The following is an 18,477-nucleotide window of genomic DNA, read 5'->3' as shown; positions in this document are numbered from 1 at the left end:
AGATTGAGAGAGTACTAGAAGGATGAATTCTCTACTAGGGTTCTTAAAGGAGCTTGAGACGAGAAAGAGAGATGGGTATTTATGCCCCTGTTTGATTACCATTAAATTAAATTACATTACATTTCATTTTTCTCTTTCCTATTTTCAATCATATAATCTTCCATAAAATAATATTACACGTAAATCGAAAACTTTACCTTCTTTTTCAACCACTCATTTTTCTAAAAAACACTATTCCCCCCATTACCATTTTCAGGTAATGGGGGCCAAACAGGGGCTATATATTGGTAGATTTTGTGTGATTTTATTTATTATTTTAATTTGTGAATTTTTAAGTTCATTTTCCTTGTTTCGAGTTTCTTTATGAACACACTCAAAACGTCAAAAATTTATTTTAAGTTTTATGTTGTAAAGTTATCTTTGTTTTCGAAAACTCATTTTTGAAAATAACATATCAAACACGTTTTAAGTAAATTAGAAAACTGAAAGTGGTTTCAAAATGACAAATCAAACGTGCTCTAAGGTTTCATTCATTCTTACATTCTCAATGATGCTATTTATTTGTTTATCTTGTAGTTTCAACCATTGCCCATCTTCATTTATAAGTCGAATGGCTCATGATAGGTAGTCAATTGGATGAATATCACGAGTTCTTATCAATGTGAGCAAGAAAAATGTTCACAAAGGTAATTGAGAAAGAGTAATGCCATTTATTATTGATATTGCTATACATATTTAAGAGATATTAAATGATAGACTCAATTAAATGAATCAAATAATTTCATTTTTAATTGAATTTGTCACATTATGACATTTAGACTGCCACCAATAATGTTAGATAACTTTATTCATTGAGAAAAGCAAAACACTTCACGGGTTTATATCAAGCGTGTTCTGGCATTCACAAATTGGTTCGATCTCGCGTTTCATTGAGGCTCCAATTAGAGACTATCGGGCCATGTCATTGCAGTTGCCCTTGTGCGCACATTTGTTTATGAAATTTGAATGGCAATGGAGTGGAGTTCGATTTTCGCAGAACCCATCATGAACGGGACGAACACGTGGCTAAAATCACTTCAAACTATTTACAAAAGTAATATGCAGTCCTTTATCCCATATAAAAATTTAACGTGTTATAATTTTTGTAACATGAGTAACATTATGTTATGTTTTTTTATAATGCATGTTACATCTTATTTTATAGTATTACACGTGTAAAACGGTGTTTTATATTTTTTATAATGCTGTCACATATCGTGTTGGTGTTACACGTATAATATTGTGTGTTATTCCACCATCACTGATCCCTCGCCACCATCAACCAACGACCACTTCGTCCACAATCACTTTGACTCAAACCCATCTCACTTCTGTTATCAGCGTTGCCTCTGTCATTTTCAACCACTACTATTGACTTTTAATATGCACATACACCACCATCACCGTCATCCCATCTACCGCCTACACAAAAAAAGTTGTCACCCCATCTCACCACCATAAAAAAAAATATAAAATAATAAAAAAAAATCCACCTCAACACCTTCACTTACACTCGCCATCACCATCATCACAAATTTTCCCTTTTTTTTTTAATCCAAAAATTCCGCTATTTATGTCATCTCATGTCACCACCACCACCACCACCAATATGAAAGCAATCACCATAAAAAAATTTAGATCTAAAACTTTTGTCAAAGGGGAGGAGTTGGTTCGAATCTAAAATTCCAAATATGGTGGCAGAAGAGGTGAATGTGATCGAAATTGTGGTGGTGTAGACAGGCTCATGGGGGTTTGATGGAGTAGAAGTGATATAGCCGACGTCAATCGCAGTTGTTGGATGGTATGTTAGAGGAAGATAATTGTGATGAAGGAGATTGTGGAAGTGGATCTTGAGACCATCTCCAATGGGATGGCAAATTTGGTATAAAATGCTCTCAAATGGTATGGCAAATATGGTATAATGAATAGTGTTACATAAAATTTGGTATAACACTGTTCATTTTCTCCAAATTTGAAGTTTTCAATTAATAGTTTTAATTTATTTATAATTGTTTTAATGTGATGGTTATTTATATTTAAGATTTATTTTTAAATTCTAATCAAGTAATAGTAATAATTATTTTTCAATTAAATGTGATTTTTTTAATTGTAGTACTCTGTTTAATTATTATTATTATTATTATTTTAATTTGTTACACCAAATTACATCAAATTTGGTGTAGACCATTGAAGTCCAATGATCAAAGAGAATGAACGTGGTCTAATTAGGGTTGGAGTAGTGATTCATTAACCCCATGATATTTGTTATTGCCACTTGTTAAAAATGCATATTCACATCTCTCTAGTGATTCAAAAGTGACTTCTATTAAATATTTAACAATGAATTTCAGCCAAATTTGACAATTACTAAAAATATCAAATATGCATTGTGCCGCAGAAAATCAAAATATTACGAATCCTTATTTGACTAAGGATAATTATATTTGTACCACGATTTTTATTTGCTCTACTCCATTATAAATACATACCAATTAAAGCACTTTTTTAATGGATGCACCACAATTATTTTACAAATATAACCTTAACCTCATTTAAAAGATAAAAAAGGAGGAGAAAATGTATACACACCATATTCATACCCCTTTCTCAATTTACCCTTCTCATTTGTTTTGATCTTGTTAGTCCACACCCGTTCTCATTCTTCTTGAGGTAAATTCCATTCTTGATAAGTGATAGGGATGGAATTAAGATTTTTTTTGTTTGAGGCATAGCGATAACTAATCAGAAAACAATATTGGAATAAAACAATAAAGTTACATGTTTTGCTCAAAAACTTTGCTAAGAAAACATACAATTAGATAAAACTATAAATGAGATAATGAAGAAAATAGAAAAAAAAGAATCAACAACATTATAATAAAACTTTAAACTACATAATTCGAACAATAAAAAATAATAATAAGTTCATAAATACGAAAAAAAAAAAAATTTATTTCGATAGTTAAGCGAGGAAAAACACAAATATGCTTCAATTTATTAAAAATAAATTTAAAAAAAAAATACCAACGTTATCAGGACTGTCTTTTTCAAATTTTTTGCATAACTTTCTTAGCAAAAGTACATTCGGAGATTTTTAAAGCATAATTTAGCAAACTAAACTTGTCAAAAAGTTAAGGGTCATGGGTCATGCTATTTGTACATGTCATTTTACATTTTGGGTTACCCGATCCCACCTCCTCTACTCACATGGGGGTCGGGCCCCCACGTCGTGGCCCCCACGTGGGACCCGACCCCATGTGAGAGGAGAAGTGGGATCGAGTAAATCAAACGCAAAAAGAATGAAATGTAAATGAAACACTTACAGACGAATTACATTTCTCACTTTATCGATGATTTTAATCGGTCTTGGCTTCTGGTATAGTTTGCTGAACATAATTTACGAACTCATTTATGAAGGAAACATATTGTTAAGGTAGATGAAGTAGGTGGAAGCTCAAGGATTTCAAACTCAAATTACGTACGCAACGCGTCAATGAACATCAAAACCTTGTAAACCAAAAATTACAAGTAATTCGAAAGGAAACATTCCTTTTAAGTGCCTTCAGCTCAAGAAAAAAACCAGCCAAGAAGGGACTCTGCCCTCAAATGACAAAAATTACATTACTCCTCTCCCCTAATAAACAAACCCATATTTTAATTGTTCTTGCTTCACTTTTCATCAGTAATTAACGGACTATAAAAGTTACCTACAGTTCATCATGGGAGTCGTCATCTTCAGAAGAGGATTCACCAGGAGCTCCACCAGATCTTTGATAGACGGCTGTGATGATTGGGTTACATACGGCTTCCACCTCCTTAAGCTTCTCTTCGTAGTCCTCTTTCTCTGCGTTTTGGTTGTCGTCTAACCACTCGAGGGCCTCCTTTGTTGCATTCTCAATCTTCTCCTTCTCGTCAGACTCGAGCTTGTCAGCAAGCTTGTCCTTGTCATTGATTTGGTTCTTCATGTTGTAAACGTATGTCTCGAGACTGTTACGAGCATCAATTCTCTCCTTCACCTTCTTGTCTTCCTCAGCAAACTCTTCTGCCTCACGGACCATTCTCTCGATCTCCTCTTGGCTCAATCGACCCTTCTCGTTTGTGATGGTAATCTTCTCTGATTTGCCAGTGCCCTTGTCTTCTGCCTTGACGTTCAAAATACCATTGGCATCAACTTCGAATGTGACCTCAATTTGAGGGGTTCCCCTGTTAAAATAGAACACAGGATTCAGTTCAGATGACAATTTTGACAGCAAGTAATTTAATAAATAATTCATACGAAGAATGCAACAAACCTTGGTGCGGGAGGAATGCCAGTGAGATCAAACTTTCCGAGCAGCCTACAGTCCTTGGTAAGACTCCTTTCTCCTTCAAAAACCTGTTATCAAATTGTCGGATCCTCTCAGCTAACGTTCAAACAAGCCATTTTTTGTAGGACATAATCATCCACTTATCTAACAGTACAAACAGGGTAAGAATTATTGGAAAACATTACCTGAATAGAGACAGTAGTTTGCTGATCTTGGTAGGTAGTGAAAACTTGGGACTTCTTGGTTGGGATAACGGTGTTCCTTGGAATCAACTTAGTCATAACTCCACCCACAGTTTCGATACCAAGGGTGAGTGGTGCCACGTCCAAGAGAAGGATGTCTGAATTCAAATGCACACACATCAGTCATCCATCCAGACAAAGTTGTCTATAACATCAATAAATCAAGACTGAAGCAAGCACCCACAGATATAGAGCAATCAGTCAACAAGATAACTATTAATGCCATAAATACCTTTGGTTTCTTCTCCACCCTCTCCACTTAGAATACTTCCTTGGATAGCAGCACCATAAGCAACAGCCTCATCTGGGTTCACACCCTTGTTGGGCTCCTTTCCATCAAAATAATCCTTGAGGAGCTGCTGAACTTTAGGAATTCTGGTGCTTCCACCAACAAGGACAATTTCATCAATCTGGTTTTTCTCCAAACCGGCATCTTCCATGGCTTTCTTCACAGGTCCCATGGTCTTTCTGAAGAGGTCATTGTTCAACTCCTCAAATCTGGCACGGGTCAATGGTTCAGAGAAATCGATACCATCAAAAAGTGATTCAATTTCAACACGGACTTGGTGCTGGCTACTCAGGGCTCTCTTAGCGCGTTCACATTCTCTCCTTAGCTTCCCAAGAGCTCTGTTATCTTTGCTGATGTCCTTTCCGTGCTTTTTCTTAATCAGCTTGATGAAGTATTCCATAATTCTGTGATCAAAATCCTCTCCTGCACACAAATGAAATTTTCATATATTGTAACACAAGATCTCCCAAAATGTTAATTCTAACCCTTCCTCTTTGCAGTGCAGGATAATATACATAAAGCGAAAAACTAGTATTTACACAATGTACTATTTTAAATGCTCAAATCAAACTTAACCTATTATCATGAGATGTATCTGAATAATAAATAATTCAGATTGCTTAATGGATCATAATCAATTGATTTCTCAGCTCTATCATTGAACGACTGTGTTCAAGGGCAGTCTATTTGAATATATAAAGATTTGAACTTTAGTCACAATAATTGCATGATTCAATGCCAATTGCAGCAGGGATAGATCAGTTTCCAAATATTGATTGCCTAAATAAATGCACTTATTAAATATATCAAAGTAGAGATGGTAACAGAAAGATCTGTACCTCCAAGATGGGTGTCTCCATTAGTGGCAAGCACCTCGAACACACCATTGTCGATGGTCAAGATACTGACATCAAAGGTTCCACCACCAAGGTCAAAGACAAGGATGTTCTTCTCACCGCCTTTCTTGTCCAAACCATAGGCAATTGCTGCCGCTGTTGGTTCATTGATAATTCTTGCCACGTTCAAGCCAGCAATTACACCAGCGTCCTTGGTGGCCTGCCTTTGGGCATCATTGAAGTATGCTGCCAGATATAACCACAAATAAATGGTGAGTATAACCAAATAGCCAAAATGTATTTGATGGTAAATTATAAAAGTTAAAGACGACTTACCAGGAACTGTTACAACAGCATCCTTAATTGTCTTCCCAAGGAATGCTTCTGCTGTTTCTTTCATCTTGCCTAAAATCATGGCACTGATTTCCTCAGGGCTGAAGACTTTAGTCTCGCCATCCCTAATTTTGACTTCGATATAAGGCTTTCCGTCCTTGTTCACGATTTTGTAAGGAACAAGCTTCCTATCCTTCTGAACTTCCTTGTCCTCAAACCTGTCAAGAAATAATTTAAAACTTTAATCAGTAATTATTAATCAACTGCAGAATAAAAATAATTATGTACATCGAACAAAAAGGGCTTACTTTCTTCCAATAAGTCTTTTAACATCAAAGATAGTCCTCTCAGGGTTGACAGCTGCCTGGTTCTTTGCAGCCTCACCGATCAATCTTTCAGTGTCAGTGAATGCAACCCATGATGGGGTAATTCGGTTTCCTTGGTCATTAGCTATGATTTCTACATGTCCATTCTTGTAAACACCAACACAGGAATAGGTAGTGCCAAGGTCTATGCCGATTACTGTTCCCAATTTAGTGGCTTCCTCTTTTGCTATAGAAATTGCTGATAGACAGCCTGTTTGACAAGACAAGGTTAGTCAACATTGTTACTCATTTTAGCAAGCGAACAATAATTGAAACACAGAAGCCAAAATCAATTAGAACCATGAGAAGAACGTGTCAAGAAGCAGTAAGAGTTTCTAAAATAATAATTACTTGTTGATAACTGAAGCTATCAAATTCTCATTCCAGTATTTACTCATCTAGGCCACAGTTCATTCCACCAATTTAAATTTGGTCAGAGGCAAGCACTCATGTAATTGCAGCAGCAGTCATTAGAATTGCATTGTTTAGCTGTGCCTATCCAATTCCCAGAACTATATTTTTGTATATTATTTCAGTTTCAGGAGAAAGGTACATTTAGGAAGTAGCAACCGTTACCAAAACAATTTGCTGGAAAGTCAGTAGTTCGATGATATAAAAACAAGTAAAGAATATTTTCCAAGGAACAAAATGTTTAACCATGTCAAAAAGAGTGTTTTCGCTATCAATGTTGGGACTTGTCCATATCTTAACACTATTCAGAGGCAATCCAAGCAAAAAATTTCTGGGATGCATGACTATAGAAAATTGGTTTCCAGTATGTTCACATTTACGGAAAGACCTTGCTCCCCATCTGGCATCGTATAATTGAGGCCTTTAATTGGAAGAAACAAGGATCCTGAATTAACTAATTACGGACAAAGTTCTCTTTCATATTATAGAACTACTATCTTAAGACATCTAAAGAAAAGATTAAACATGGGGAAGATTTGAATTTATTCTACTTTAATTTCCTGTCTGGATAGCAGGAAAGCTGAGGTATTGTAACTAGCATATTTAAGAAGAAATGATGCAACGTACATGTGTTCATGCCATTAAAATGTAATAGTCTAAAAGCTACAAACGTGTAATTTAAGTATTTAACCAAACAAAAGCAGTAAAAGCGGCATGTCTAATTATATAAACTCATTAACAACACTCAAAATCCTCATCAGATCAAAATCTCAGAATCAATCGCAAATTTTCTACTCAAATACGAAGCTGCAATCATCAATTTGTAAAGGATCTAGATCTAACATTCTAACTTTATTTATTTATTTATTTTGAACTCGATCTAACTTCAATTTATTAACTAAAAAACGTCGCACAGGATTAACAGCACGAGATTACAACAAATCATAACAAATTTTCAACCCAAAAAAAAACGCACGAGAAAATAAAAACAGCATAATTACCAAAGAAAACAATTGCCAGCACAATGAATGAACCATTCCTCCTCCACGAGCCACCCATGGCTTCACCTCTAAAACTTGACTCTATCTATATATGTGTGTCTGTGTATGTATACGTGCTTACAATGTGTATGTATTCGTGCGTGTAAACAATGGAAAATGAGAGGATCAATGCAATGGAAGGCGCGTAAGGTTGATGAACGGTTTATATAGAGTGAAAGGGCATTTGCGATTTAGTTCGGTTCATGGGGCTCCAATTACATACTAACGGGCCATGTCATTACCGTTTACGTGGACCAATCAGAAATTAAAGGTGACATTTTCCAGCCAATGAAAATGCAGTTTACGCTTTAAGCGTGTCACTCATCTGCTGACTGAGGGTCCACGTAAGCTGGTCTACCCGTCAAAGCGGATCTCTATCCGGATCCAGTTACCATTACAGTTTTCTTTCTCCTTCTATTTTTATTTTTTTTGGGAAATTTGGTGAGATAGCTGCTTCCCCAATAATATTGGACAAATGGCCTTTGACCAATACAAAAAAGAGGAAAGAAAATCAGAATAGTTTAATTGATAAAATGACCAAACTATCCTTCACATTTTAACACAAAAATCCTTCCAAGCTCCTTCATTCACCCGTGTTATCCTTGGGTGAAATCCTATTCTCCCAAATTCAAAAATCAACGTCTCGCTTCTTTTTTCCCTTTGTGGAAATCTTACGAAATCAACAACAAATATGTGGAAATTCCTCTTCTTACTATTGCGACTGTGAAAGTGAACACAAATTTACCGCTACTTCATCCGATCGATTCTCCACCACTGACTCCATGTTCCTATATATTCATCGAATTCTATAATTGGAGATATAACTTCAGGTATTGATGCAGAAGAAGAAAAAAAATCAACAAATTTATGGTTAAACATAATACTTTTTTTTTCCCTTATAAAGACAGCTCTTTATTTGAAATGGTATAAGAATTAATGGGTTGATCTTAATTTTTCATTATTTTCAAGAACTTGTTGACTTTCGGATTGGGTCTGGTTTTAAAGTCATGACTAGGGTTTTTCTTTTTGGATAATATGGAATTGCACGTATATTTTGCAACTAGTGTAGTTCATGATGTTGGGGGCAGAAGCAATAAAAACAATAAAACAAACATGCTATTGAAGTTCCATGAATTTCAAATGAACATCGCAAGGTGATCACCTAGTTTTTAATTATTTCTAAGAATGCCAGAAATCTAGGTATCAAAAACTCTATGATTAATACATGAAATTTGGACTCAATGATTTTAAATATCAAATAACAAGAATTTAAGAAATTGGGGAACTTTTTAACAAATTATATTTTATTTCAATTCCAAAACCACCTACTATAACCCTTATTTCTCTTGAGAAATAAGATTTCTAACTCAATTATTGTTTTGCATTTTACAATAGGAAAAATGGATGCTGAAGACATAGTAAACGTGAAGATAAGTAATAAGTATAGAATGAAATTGATTGATGAAATTTTCTACAGCTTAAATGCAAGCATCTGAACATATTCACAAATTCCTAGTTTGGACATATGTTAAGCTTGAGAAACATAAAGCTTGCATCACAATTAGTCCACTAGTTCATTCTGAGTTCGATAAGTACCTCAAAAAAAATTGAAGTATGGATTAAAGTTGGAGACAAGCTTGCAAGAATTTGAACTGGTGACTAGGCTTAAAGCCGGGGATTTGGAGAATGAGGATCCGATGCTAGGGTAAAATTGTAGACTCGTGAAAGAACGTTTTAAGCGTAGCAACAACAAAATGAAGAGAGGTTTATTGTTAGATGTTTTCAAACGTTGTAAGCATAAGAATGACAAATATAAGTTGGGCCTCCTCGTCATGTTGGTGTATGTGCTTTTGGCAGCAAAGGAGAATATATTTGTTAACCCATGGTGATTCTATTTGGTGGATGATCTTGATAAATTTAACAACTATTCGTGGGGGAAAAAGTCATACGAGTACACTATTTTAGGGTGTTTAAACGTAAGTTGGGAGACATGTTGAAGAGTTATACAACTTCTCAGTGATATCAGTATTCTCTGCATGGATTTCTCCTTGCAATCATGGTAATATGTTTTAAAATCATTTAAAAATTACATTCTTTTTAATTATGTTACTGAAAATTATTATGATTGTACAGATTTGGACGTTTGAAGCAATTCCCAGTGTTGGAAAGAAATTCGATCGTGTAACAGATGATTCCAGAATTCCAAGAATGATAGGCTCGGAAATGTGTAAACAACTTAGGGGAATATACTTTGCACATTTTTTGAATTGTTAAATGTGAGTTTTGTTTATCAAAATCTACATGGCGTATTGATAACTATAACAAAACAATTTGCTCAATAATTATACATTCTTGTTTTTTCAGATAGGGCACATTGTACGCTAAATCCTACACATGATGAATTGCTGGAGCCATTTTGGAAGGAATTCAAACCTTTTGATGATGAAGCAGATCCTAAGCTGGATAATGTCGCTTCTGAGGATGAAGGAGAAAAAAATCTGCGAGTGATGATGTACAATCAAATTTCGGTCACCCACAATGTCATTAGACATCGGATCGACCATTTGTGTCTAGCCATCTACATTAATCTAAAACAGCTGGACAGCCCCCACTTTCTTATGACTATATCGCTCATATAATAAAATAAGAAATAAATTGAGTTGAAGAGAAGCTCTGAGGTGAGATGTCAGAGCCCTTCGATCGAGTAGAAAAGAAAATTGATTTATTTCTCCAATTGGTTGGTAGAGATGGAGTTAGGGATGTCAATGAGCCGAACCGAACTGACTTGCGAGCCAAAATTTGAGGCTCGAGCTTGACTCGGTTAAAATTATCGAGTTTTTTTCGGGCCCGAGCCGACCCAAGTAAAAGCTCACCCAAAAATTTTAGGCCTGACCTGAGCATTCGGCTCAGGCCTTTCCAAGCCGAGCCGGGCAGACCCGTTTTTCTTTCTCTCTCTTTTTCTATATTAAGCTGCTGCCTTAAAAGGTAGTGAACTGCTGCCTTTCAAGGCAGCATTTTCCTGCCACGAGTGATTTTTTTTTTAAAATAAAGACTCGCGGGCCGGCTCGAAAAAAGCCCGTGTCCCAAAAATGGGGCTCAACCCAAGCCTTGGCTTGGGGTTCTGGCTTGGGTTGGGCCTACAGAGCCCCAAGCCAAGTTGATTTGGGCTTTTCGCGGGCTGAGCCACGGGCGACCCGAGTCGACGAGTCTAATTGACATCCCTAGGTGGAGTTCATTCGGAAAGAGGTGAATTTGATGATCGTGCTTTTACTACAGGCAATCAACTAAACAAAGAGGCAAGAGAGCAAGATGAGGTGATTATTGAAGAATGCTCTCTTGAAGAAGTCACATCGAATAAGCAACACGAGGCTTTTCCTATATATGATGATGGTACATTCTCTCATTTACTTTTTGCAATAAGCTACAAATAATATTTATGTTGGGTCCTATTTGTACCGGATCTTTCATCTGCCATAGTTGTGTACCAACAACGGCCTTTAGTCTGGACCAAAGAGAATTTTCGGACCGAGAAAGCTCGACAAGATGGGGTAACAGAGATGGCAGTTGGGACGAAAGAGGATTCAAACATATTTAACAAAGGTAAAAATAATTTACATTTTAATAATTCACTTTTCAATATTGTGTGTTAAAATGGATTGAATTGTGTTTCATCAACTTTTGTAGATGATTCTGAGAAGCCTTCGACATCTTCACGTGTTTGCCAATCCAGTAATGAAATCATTTTTATCAAGTATCCGAATTCTGAATTGGTTGTACGAAGGGGGCATCGAGTTAAAAGAAGAGCAATCGTGCTGCTTTCTCCATAGACTAATCCCTTAAAGAGGTGAAAATTGTTGAATATTCAAGTATATAACCCTTTAAGGGAAGTAGATCCTACAAAAGTTGAAGACCTCAACAAGTGGTTGGCAAATGCATCGCAGAGGTAATTTATTTTATTGCAGTGGTTGGCACAGTGAAGGACGTAATTTTCAATTGCAAGTTAGCTTAGTTTGATATGATTGTTGTCATAGTGATATAGTATCATTGGCCATCTGTGAAGTGCGAAGGAAATTCTTTGATGAATTATTGAAAGATGACGGTGGCTTATCGATGATGTAAGTAATATTTGTATATTAGAATTATTATTACTAAAATAATGCATATAATTAATCATGTTTTGTTGTACAACACATCGACTCGGCCTTATACCACATTAGGGAAAGGGCAGTGACATATCCACATATATTTCAGTAAGAATGTGCTATATTGGGTTGTTATTTTTGGTAACTTGTCAAGAAAGCCTACCTAAAAAAATGGTAACTACATATTTTAACCAAGAGCTCGTTGATTTGTCGGAGGGGCTTTATTGGTGCTCTGTAAACACTGGAGTAATTGTAATTTTTGTATGTTCCTTACTATGTACCGAGTTCTCATTGGTTTGCACTTAAAATTGATTGACGGAGCGAATTATTTATATTTACAATAGTTTGCCAAAACACATCCATGCTGCTTAGTTGGCCGAATGCATGAAACATATTCAAGTGGTAGTTCCCTGGTTGATAAAGGTACACATAGCGCGTGAAGAAAATTTCAACACCAACATGTTCCATTATTAGAGGGTAGTAGTTCCTGGACAAACAAATGGGTAAGCTTAGTTCAATCTAACATTTAGTCGTGAGATGAACCTTTCGGGCTCGATATTCAATAAGCTGAACTCATTTAAGTCACGAGATGGACATGTCGCTCACAAAATTTGAGAGACACCCTCATTACTTGGACAACATGAAAAATGAGAACAACATTAGTGCCGTTACTGTTATGGAAACAGCACAAGTGTCATTACTTATGTAAACACGATACAAATAATTGATAACTTATATATTTAGAAATAAATTGTTATTAAATCAATAATATTTAATTTCTGAACATCATTTCTATATTTTCTAGGTAAAATACTCAAAATGGTACTAGTGATGTTTTGTTACAAAAAAAAAAACTGTCGTTATGACTTCATTGATTCTAAGACAATGACAAAATGAGTCATTCCAAACATTTCAAATAGTTTACATTTAGGAATGATGAAAGCAGTACATCATAACACTGTCATCCTTTTCAATACTACAAAAGAAGCACATCATAAAAGTCAAAATTTAGCAGATGTATCGTTTTATCTTCATCATTCATGTCTCTTGCTAAGTAATGTACGATCTGTATAAGTGATACAATTATGCTGTATATTTTTCAGCATCAACATGCCTATCATGAAACCATCTTTACATCTTTTCCCTAATAAGCTCGATCAAAGCAAGCATAGAAAATTCTCGAGCACTTCTCAATGAGTTTAATGATTCTGCATTGTTTGTGGTCATACTATTGTATCTAATTCCATTGAAATGTGCTCTTGACCAATACTCCATGCCAACACCATCCTCTAAGTACCCTCGGATTTTCTTGTGTAGACTACACAATGCTTGCATAATAATCTTAAATTTTGCCGAACCATGTGCCTCTGTCGTAGCTCACGAGGAAATTTGCTCTTCAAATTAGTTTGCAAATGCCATATACAATGTCTATGATGTGTATTAAGATAGACGTTGTTGAAATCATTTGATATGCTTGCTGCACGATCAGATATAAAGACTAGCTCGTCTGTGTCATCGATTATTTGTCGCAACTTCTAAAAGAACCAAGTCCATGAGCCATTGTTTCTTGAATCCACTATGCCCCCATGCAAGTGGATAAATTTGATGATTTGCATCTTGTCATGTGGCAACAGTAACATACCTCGGTACTTAGATTTCAAAAATGTTCCATCCACACAAAACACCCGTCGGATTGAAGAGAGGAATCCATGTATGCTTGGTCTTAATGCCATGAAAAAATACATGAAATGTCCATCATTATCAGTTTCAATAAAGGTTAACATGCCAGGATTCTTTCTCTCAAAATGTGATCATACAATTGTAACTTTGCATAGCTATCATTAGGGTTACCTCGAACCTCTTTGTAAGCAAATTCTTTAGCCATATATGCTTTGTGATATTTTATAGTTATGCCAAACTCTCGACGAATGTCATTGATAATGTTTCTTGGTCTATACACTATGTTGGCATCCTGATATTTTGGAGCTACATTTTTTATAAATTACCGAATAGGTAGTATGTCTATTATCCATGCGACGAACACTCATGGAGGAAGTATGATGACCCGAATATTTTCGTATTTGAAAAATCTCAGATTCAGCTATGATCGTTGCCCGTAAACACTAGTTGCAACTTTCTTCAACACAAACGACTGTATACACACTTTTATTTGATTTCTTCACTTTAAATTCAAAATGGCACTTTACGGCAATTAGCTGGAGTTTTGATATCAAAGCACTTTTAGTTGAAAATAGTTCATCATTGCGTACGTCCTCATTTTTTGAAATCTTAATTGATGATCTATAAGGAATTGAACACGCGACTTGTGTTGAAGTACCAATAATGTCCTCTTCTATCGAGAAATCAATATTATTTTGATATCAAAGCACTTTTAGTTGAAAATAGTTCATCATCGTGTACATCCTCATTTTTCGAAATCCTAACTGATGATCTATAAGGAATTGAACACGCAACTTGTGTTGAAGTACCAATAATGTCCTCTTCCATCGAGAAATCAACATTATTTTTATCTCTCAGAGGAGATTTATCTTCAAAATCTTGTTTTTTGGAACTACCTTGAATTATATGCAAGTTATCCCAATCCACATAGTTTCTTTCTACGTTATCATTTTCATAATCGTCATCATATTGCTCAACTTCATTTCGATTGCTCACATCTCCCCTTTCTACTTCACTATTAGTTTCTACTCCACAATCTCTTTCAAACTCCCTTACACTATCACATTCACCTACAACTTTGTCGAAATAGTCACGCAAAGAGAATGTTTTTTACAAATAGAAAGAAACCACTTCATTTTCATGTCACTGTCAATCCTTTGTGGTGGAACTGAAGACTTAGACATTCCAGGATTAAGAGACATCATCTCAATTTCATATAACTTTGAATCCACATTAACAAGTTCTTGCACTTTGTTATACAACTCTATATACAAGATGCTAGTTGGAACATAAAGAATATCCACATTTTCTTCATCGTTTTCTACATAAATCCATGTCCGTTGCCTTCTTCAGTCTCTTTAAACTCGATAAAATAACATACTTGTACCCATATCATTTCTACAGAAAATCCATAGTCGTAAATAAAATAAAAAGTTAAATAATTCACTCAAGTATATATCAAAGTAATATGAAAATAGTTATCATATTTAAATTATCAAAGTAACCACAATATATTATCAATAACGGACAGATCATAACAGATAACGATTTTATTGTCGTTTTACATGGAGGATAAAGACTATAGTGTCGTTCTACACTAAAGATAACAATTGGAGTGTCGTTATTGTCCAATAGTTGCGGACGATACAAAAATATATGAAATGTGAAAATAAAATCAACTAAAATATCATTTCTAAAAAATAAAAGTAACAATGTAAATGAAATTTCTGAAAATACATTTCTTTTTTCTTTAAATATAGTAGAAATTTCAATGTAGATAATATAGATACCAAAAATCTTGTTCAAATGCTCAAAATATTGGAGAAGATAGATGAAGAATATAATGAATAACAAGATTTTAGGGAAGCAACCACCGGGAAAGCATTGGATTGAAAGGGATGTTTGCGTATTTTCCAGGTGAGGGCATTTTAGATATTTGATATTATTTGTTTATTGTATTTTGTAAATGAAGGTCATTTGACTAAAAAATATCGAAGGAATGTTATTTTACCAATATCATTGTTTGATTAGGCTCTTTAACAAATTCTCCCTTTTTGTTCTGAGGTATAAATTAAATACAAAATTGCATCATTGATCCTCGATTCACTGTCAAGATAGTAGGTTGATCTCTAACTTCTAAAAATAAGCAACTTAGACCTGAACTTTATATTTAATTTCTCAAATGGGCTCACTTATTGATCTAACAAGCCCGTTTCGAATTTCCTTCTAAGTGCTATACCATTTTACAAAGACTCGTTTTTCATTGTTTTCACTATTCTTGCAATGTCGGATAAGTGCAAAACCATTTTATAGAGACTTCTCTATTGTTATCATTACTCTTCCAATGTGGGATAAGATTTGTAGCAAATTCAATATTGAAGGTGTTTGGTGGGGTTTAAAATTAGATTTTTGTTTAGTAGATTGTGATATAAATTTTTAAAATGTGTGGTTGAAAAATTGTGTGATTCATGAATGATTTAGTTAATATTAAATGTTTGACCTTCACTTATATTAAAATTAAATTTTAATTTAAACCAAACATAGTTTACTTAGCTCTTGTTTGGTAGAGATTAAAATTAAATTTTTAGTAGATTTTGATAAAAGTTTTTGAAATATATTGTTGAAAAGTTGTGGGCCCATGAAATATATGATTAAAATTGATTATTTAACTTTGACTTAAATTAAAATTTGATTTAAATCAATACCAAACAGGGCCTCATTATATCCATTAACAAATCATAGCCCCCAACAAAACTATAATCAAAATTAATTATATTTTCAATAAAACAAATATTTTGAACATATTAATTGTTAATTTTTAAAGTTTTAAAATAAATTAAGATAATAAATTTAATTAATAGACACGAATTTATATTTATTTTGAATTAGTAAACTAAAACTAAAAATTTTATTATTATTATTATTACAATATTTTTTAGTTTTCATGCATATATATTTATTCAATTAACCCTTAACCATTTTCTTTTATGGGTCAATTTTTAAAACATTGCTTGTGATTGCTTCAGAGGCTCCTCATTTTCCCAATTTATATGTCTCAAGAATGATTGTATCGAGTATGTGATCTACTTATTAGGATTCGATTGGAATGATAAATTATTATCATTGAGTTTTGCCTCAATTGATAGGGACATTAATTGTTATCTTGACATTGTTAATGAGCAGGGATGGCAATTTGAACTGTCAAAATCGAAAATCGTGATTAACCGAATAGAATGGGATGAAAAAATTGAACCAATGGTGCAATTGGGCGAGTATGGTATTTGATTTTAATGAACCGCTTCGAAGCAGGTCGGGTATGGTATTTACGCCGCCGCCCTGAAACCGAACCTTTTACCCGTTATGAAAAAAATGGAGAATTGATTATTGGGCTTTCCACTATTTTTCTATCACTATCAAGCCCAAAACAAAATTCTGCCCATTTACCTGACCCACAGCCCATTACAAAATTATACAAACTAACAAACCCTACACTCCAATCACAGATTCACAATTAGTCGCCACGCTCGTGGCGCCACAGAGTCATAGACGGACAGTCGGACGAACCACGAAACTTACAAAACTCATCGCCTCTGGAGCGCTGAACGTACGCAGCCGGCCCCCTTTTCTGAGGTAACTGTTCTTTTCCAACTTAAGAATGTATTTTTCACGTATTTCTTTTCTAATTATTTTTGTTTTTGTTTATGTTGGCCATTCTGGATTTCTTTTTTTTTAGTATAAGTGATAAATTTATCTCTTGCTGATTCTAGAGAATGTGTAGGATATGATGCATTTTTGTAGGAAAAGGGTAATTTGAACTTGAAAATAATGTACTAAAAATCACAATCCATGCCAATGAGCATGTACACTAAGAAGAGTGGCTGTGTACTGCTACATTAGTATAGTGTGTGAAGTTCTCATTAATGTTTATCCTCAATATTGAATGCTTCCTTGTAATGTTGAAGTCTCTTATGTTTACTGTTGTTATGAACTTAATTTTTGTAAATTTCTTCAGTGCACTAGTTAGTGGTGAAGTTCTCATTAATGTTTATCCTCAATTGGAGGGTCCTTGAAAGTATAATGAAAGAAATTGAAAATAAAGAGTATTAGTTGAGCAAACCAATTAATCAAGTATACCTAAAAGAAAAAAAGGGGGGGTGGGGCTTAGCATATGACGAATCAAAAAGATATGAAGAAAAATAATGCAATTTTAACCTTCCTTCTTTGTAGATTGACTTAATTAGAGAACAAATATATTGTAATCTATAACCTTCATTCTTTGTAATATATTGTATATGTACATAATGTTTTGTTTATTTTTCATGTATTCAAATGTCTTGCCATGGGTCGGCCTCTTCTATTCCGACTCCTCGCACTTCAGTTGGAAGTGCTTCCATTCAAGTTGGAGATACTGCTATTGGCATTCAAGAGGATACATCAACAAGTCTACCGAGTAGTTCACAAAGTCCAAGAGAGGTAAATGCAAATCCTACCCATATAGATTTAGGTGATGATGAGGAGCCGATCAAGGAAATTAGAAAAAGAAAATTGACATCTTCAATGTGGTAGCATTTCAAGCTATAGAGAATTAATAATGTGCCCAAAACAATTTGTAATCAATGCAAGAAACAGTTGGGGGTGAGTCAAAAAATGGGACAAGTCATTTACATGCTCACTTGGATAGATGTCCACTTCAAGGTCAGAAAGATGTAAAACAAATATTTTTGAATCAATTTAAAGAACCTAGTGGTAGGACTGCAATGGGGGTGTTTAATTTTGATCAAGATAAAGGTAGG

General features: G+C 34.5%; 1 protein-coding gene across 1 annotated transcript; it reads right to left on the bottom strand.

Annotated features, from left to right (window-relative positions):
* Window positions 1–3,482: 3,482 nt before the first annotated feature.
* LOC111375485 (luminal-binding protein 5-like) lies at window positions 3,483–8,012 on the bottom strand. The gene is made up of 8 exons (XM_022998314.1): window positions 7,824–8,012; window positions 6,355–6,622; window positions 6,050–6,264; window positions 5,717–5,959; window positions 4,821–5,300; window positions 4,532–4,686; window positions 4,332–4,414; window positions 3,483–4,242 (listed from the first exon to the last, which is right to left on the bottom strand). Exons 1-8 carry the CDS (start codon window positions 7,879–7,881, stop codon window positions 3,747–3,749), a joined length of 1,998 nt encoding a protein of 665 aa, XP_022854082.1. The 5' UTR covers window positions 7,882–8,012; the 3' UTR covers window positions 3,483–3,746.
* Between the last annotated feature and the right edge of the window lie 10,465 nt (window positions 8,013–18,477).

The sequence above is a fragment of the Olea europaea genome, unplaced genomic scaffold, assembly GCF_002742605.1.
Source record: "Olea europaea var. sylvestris unplaced genomic scaffold, O_europaea_v1 scaffold138, whole genome shotgun sequence".
In the NCBI taxonomy this organism is placed as follows: Eukaryota; Viridiplantae; Streptophyta; class Magnoliopsida; order Lamiales; family Oleaceae; genus Olea; species Olea europaea.
This window is presented reverse-complemented; position numbering and strand designations above follow the sequence as displayed.

Coding starts and splice junctions, on each gene's coding strand:
- LOC111375485 (XM_022998314.1), bottom strand. CDS start 7,881: ATGGGTGGCTCGTGGAGGAGGAATGGTTCATTCATTGTGCTGGCAATT. Junction 5,960..6,049: donor TGCTGTTGTAACAGTTCCTG/GTAAGTCGTCTT, acceptor TATATCTGGCAG/CATACTTCAATGATGCCCAA. Junction 4,415..4,531: donor AAACTACTGTCTCTATTCAG/GTAATGTTTTCC, acceptor ATTTGATAACAG/GTTTTTGAAGGAGAAAGGAG.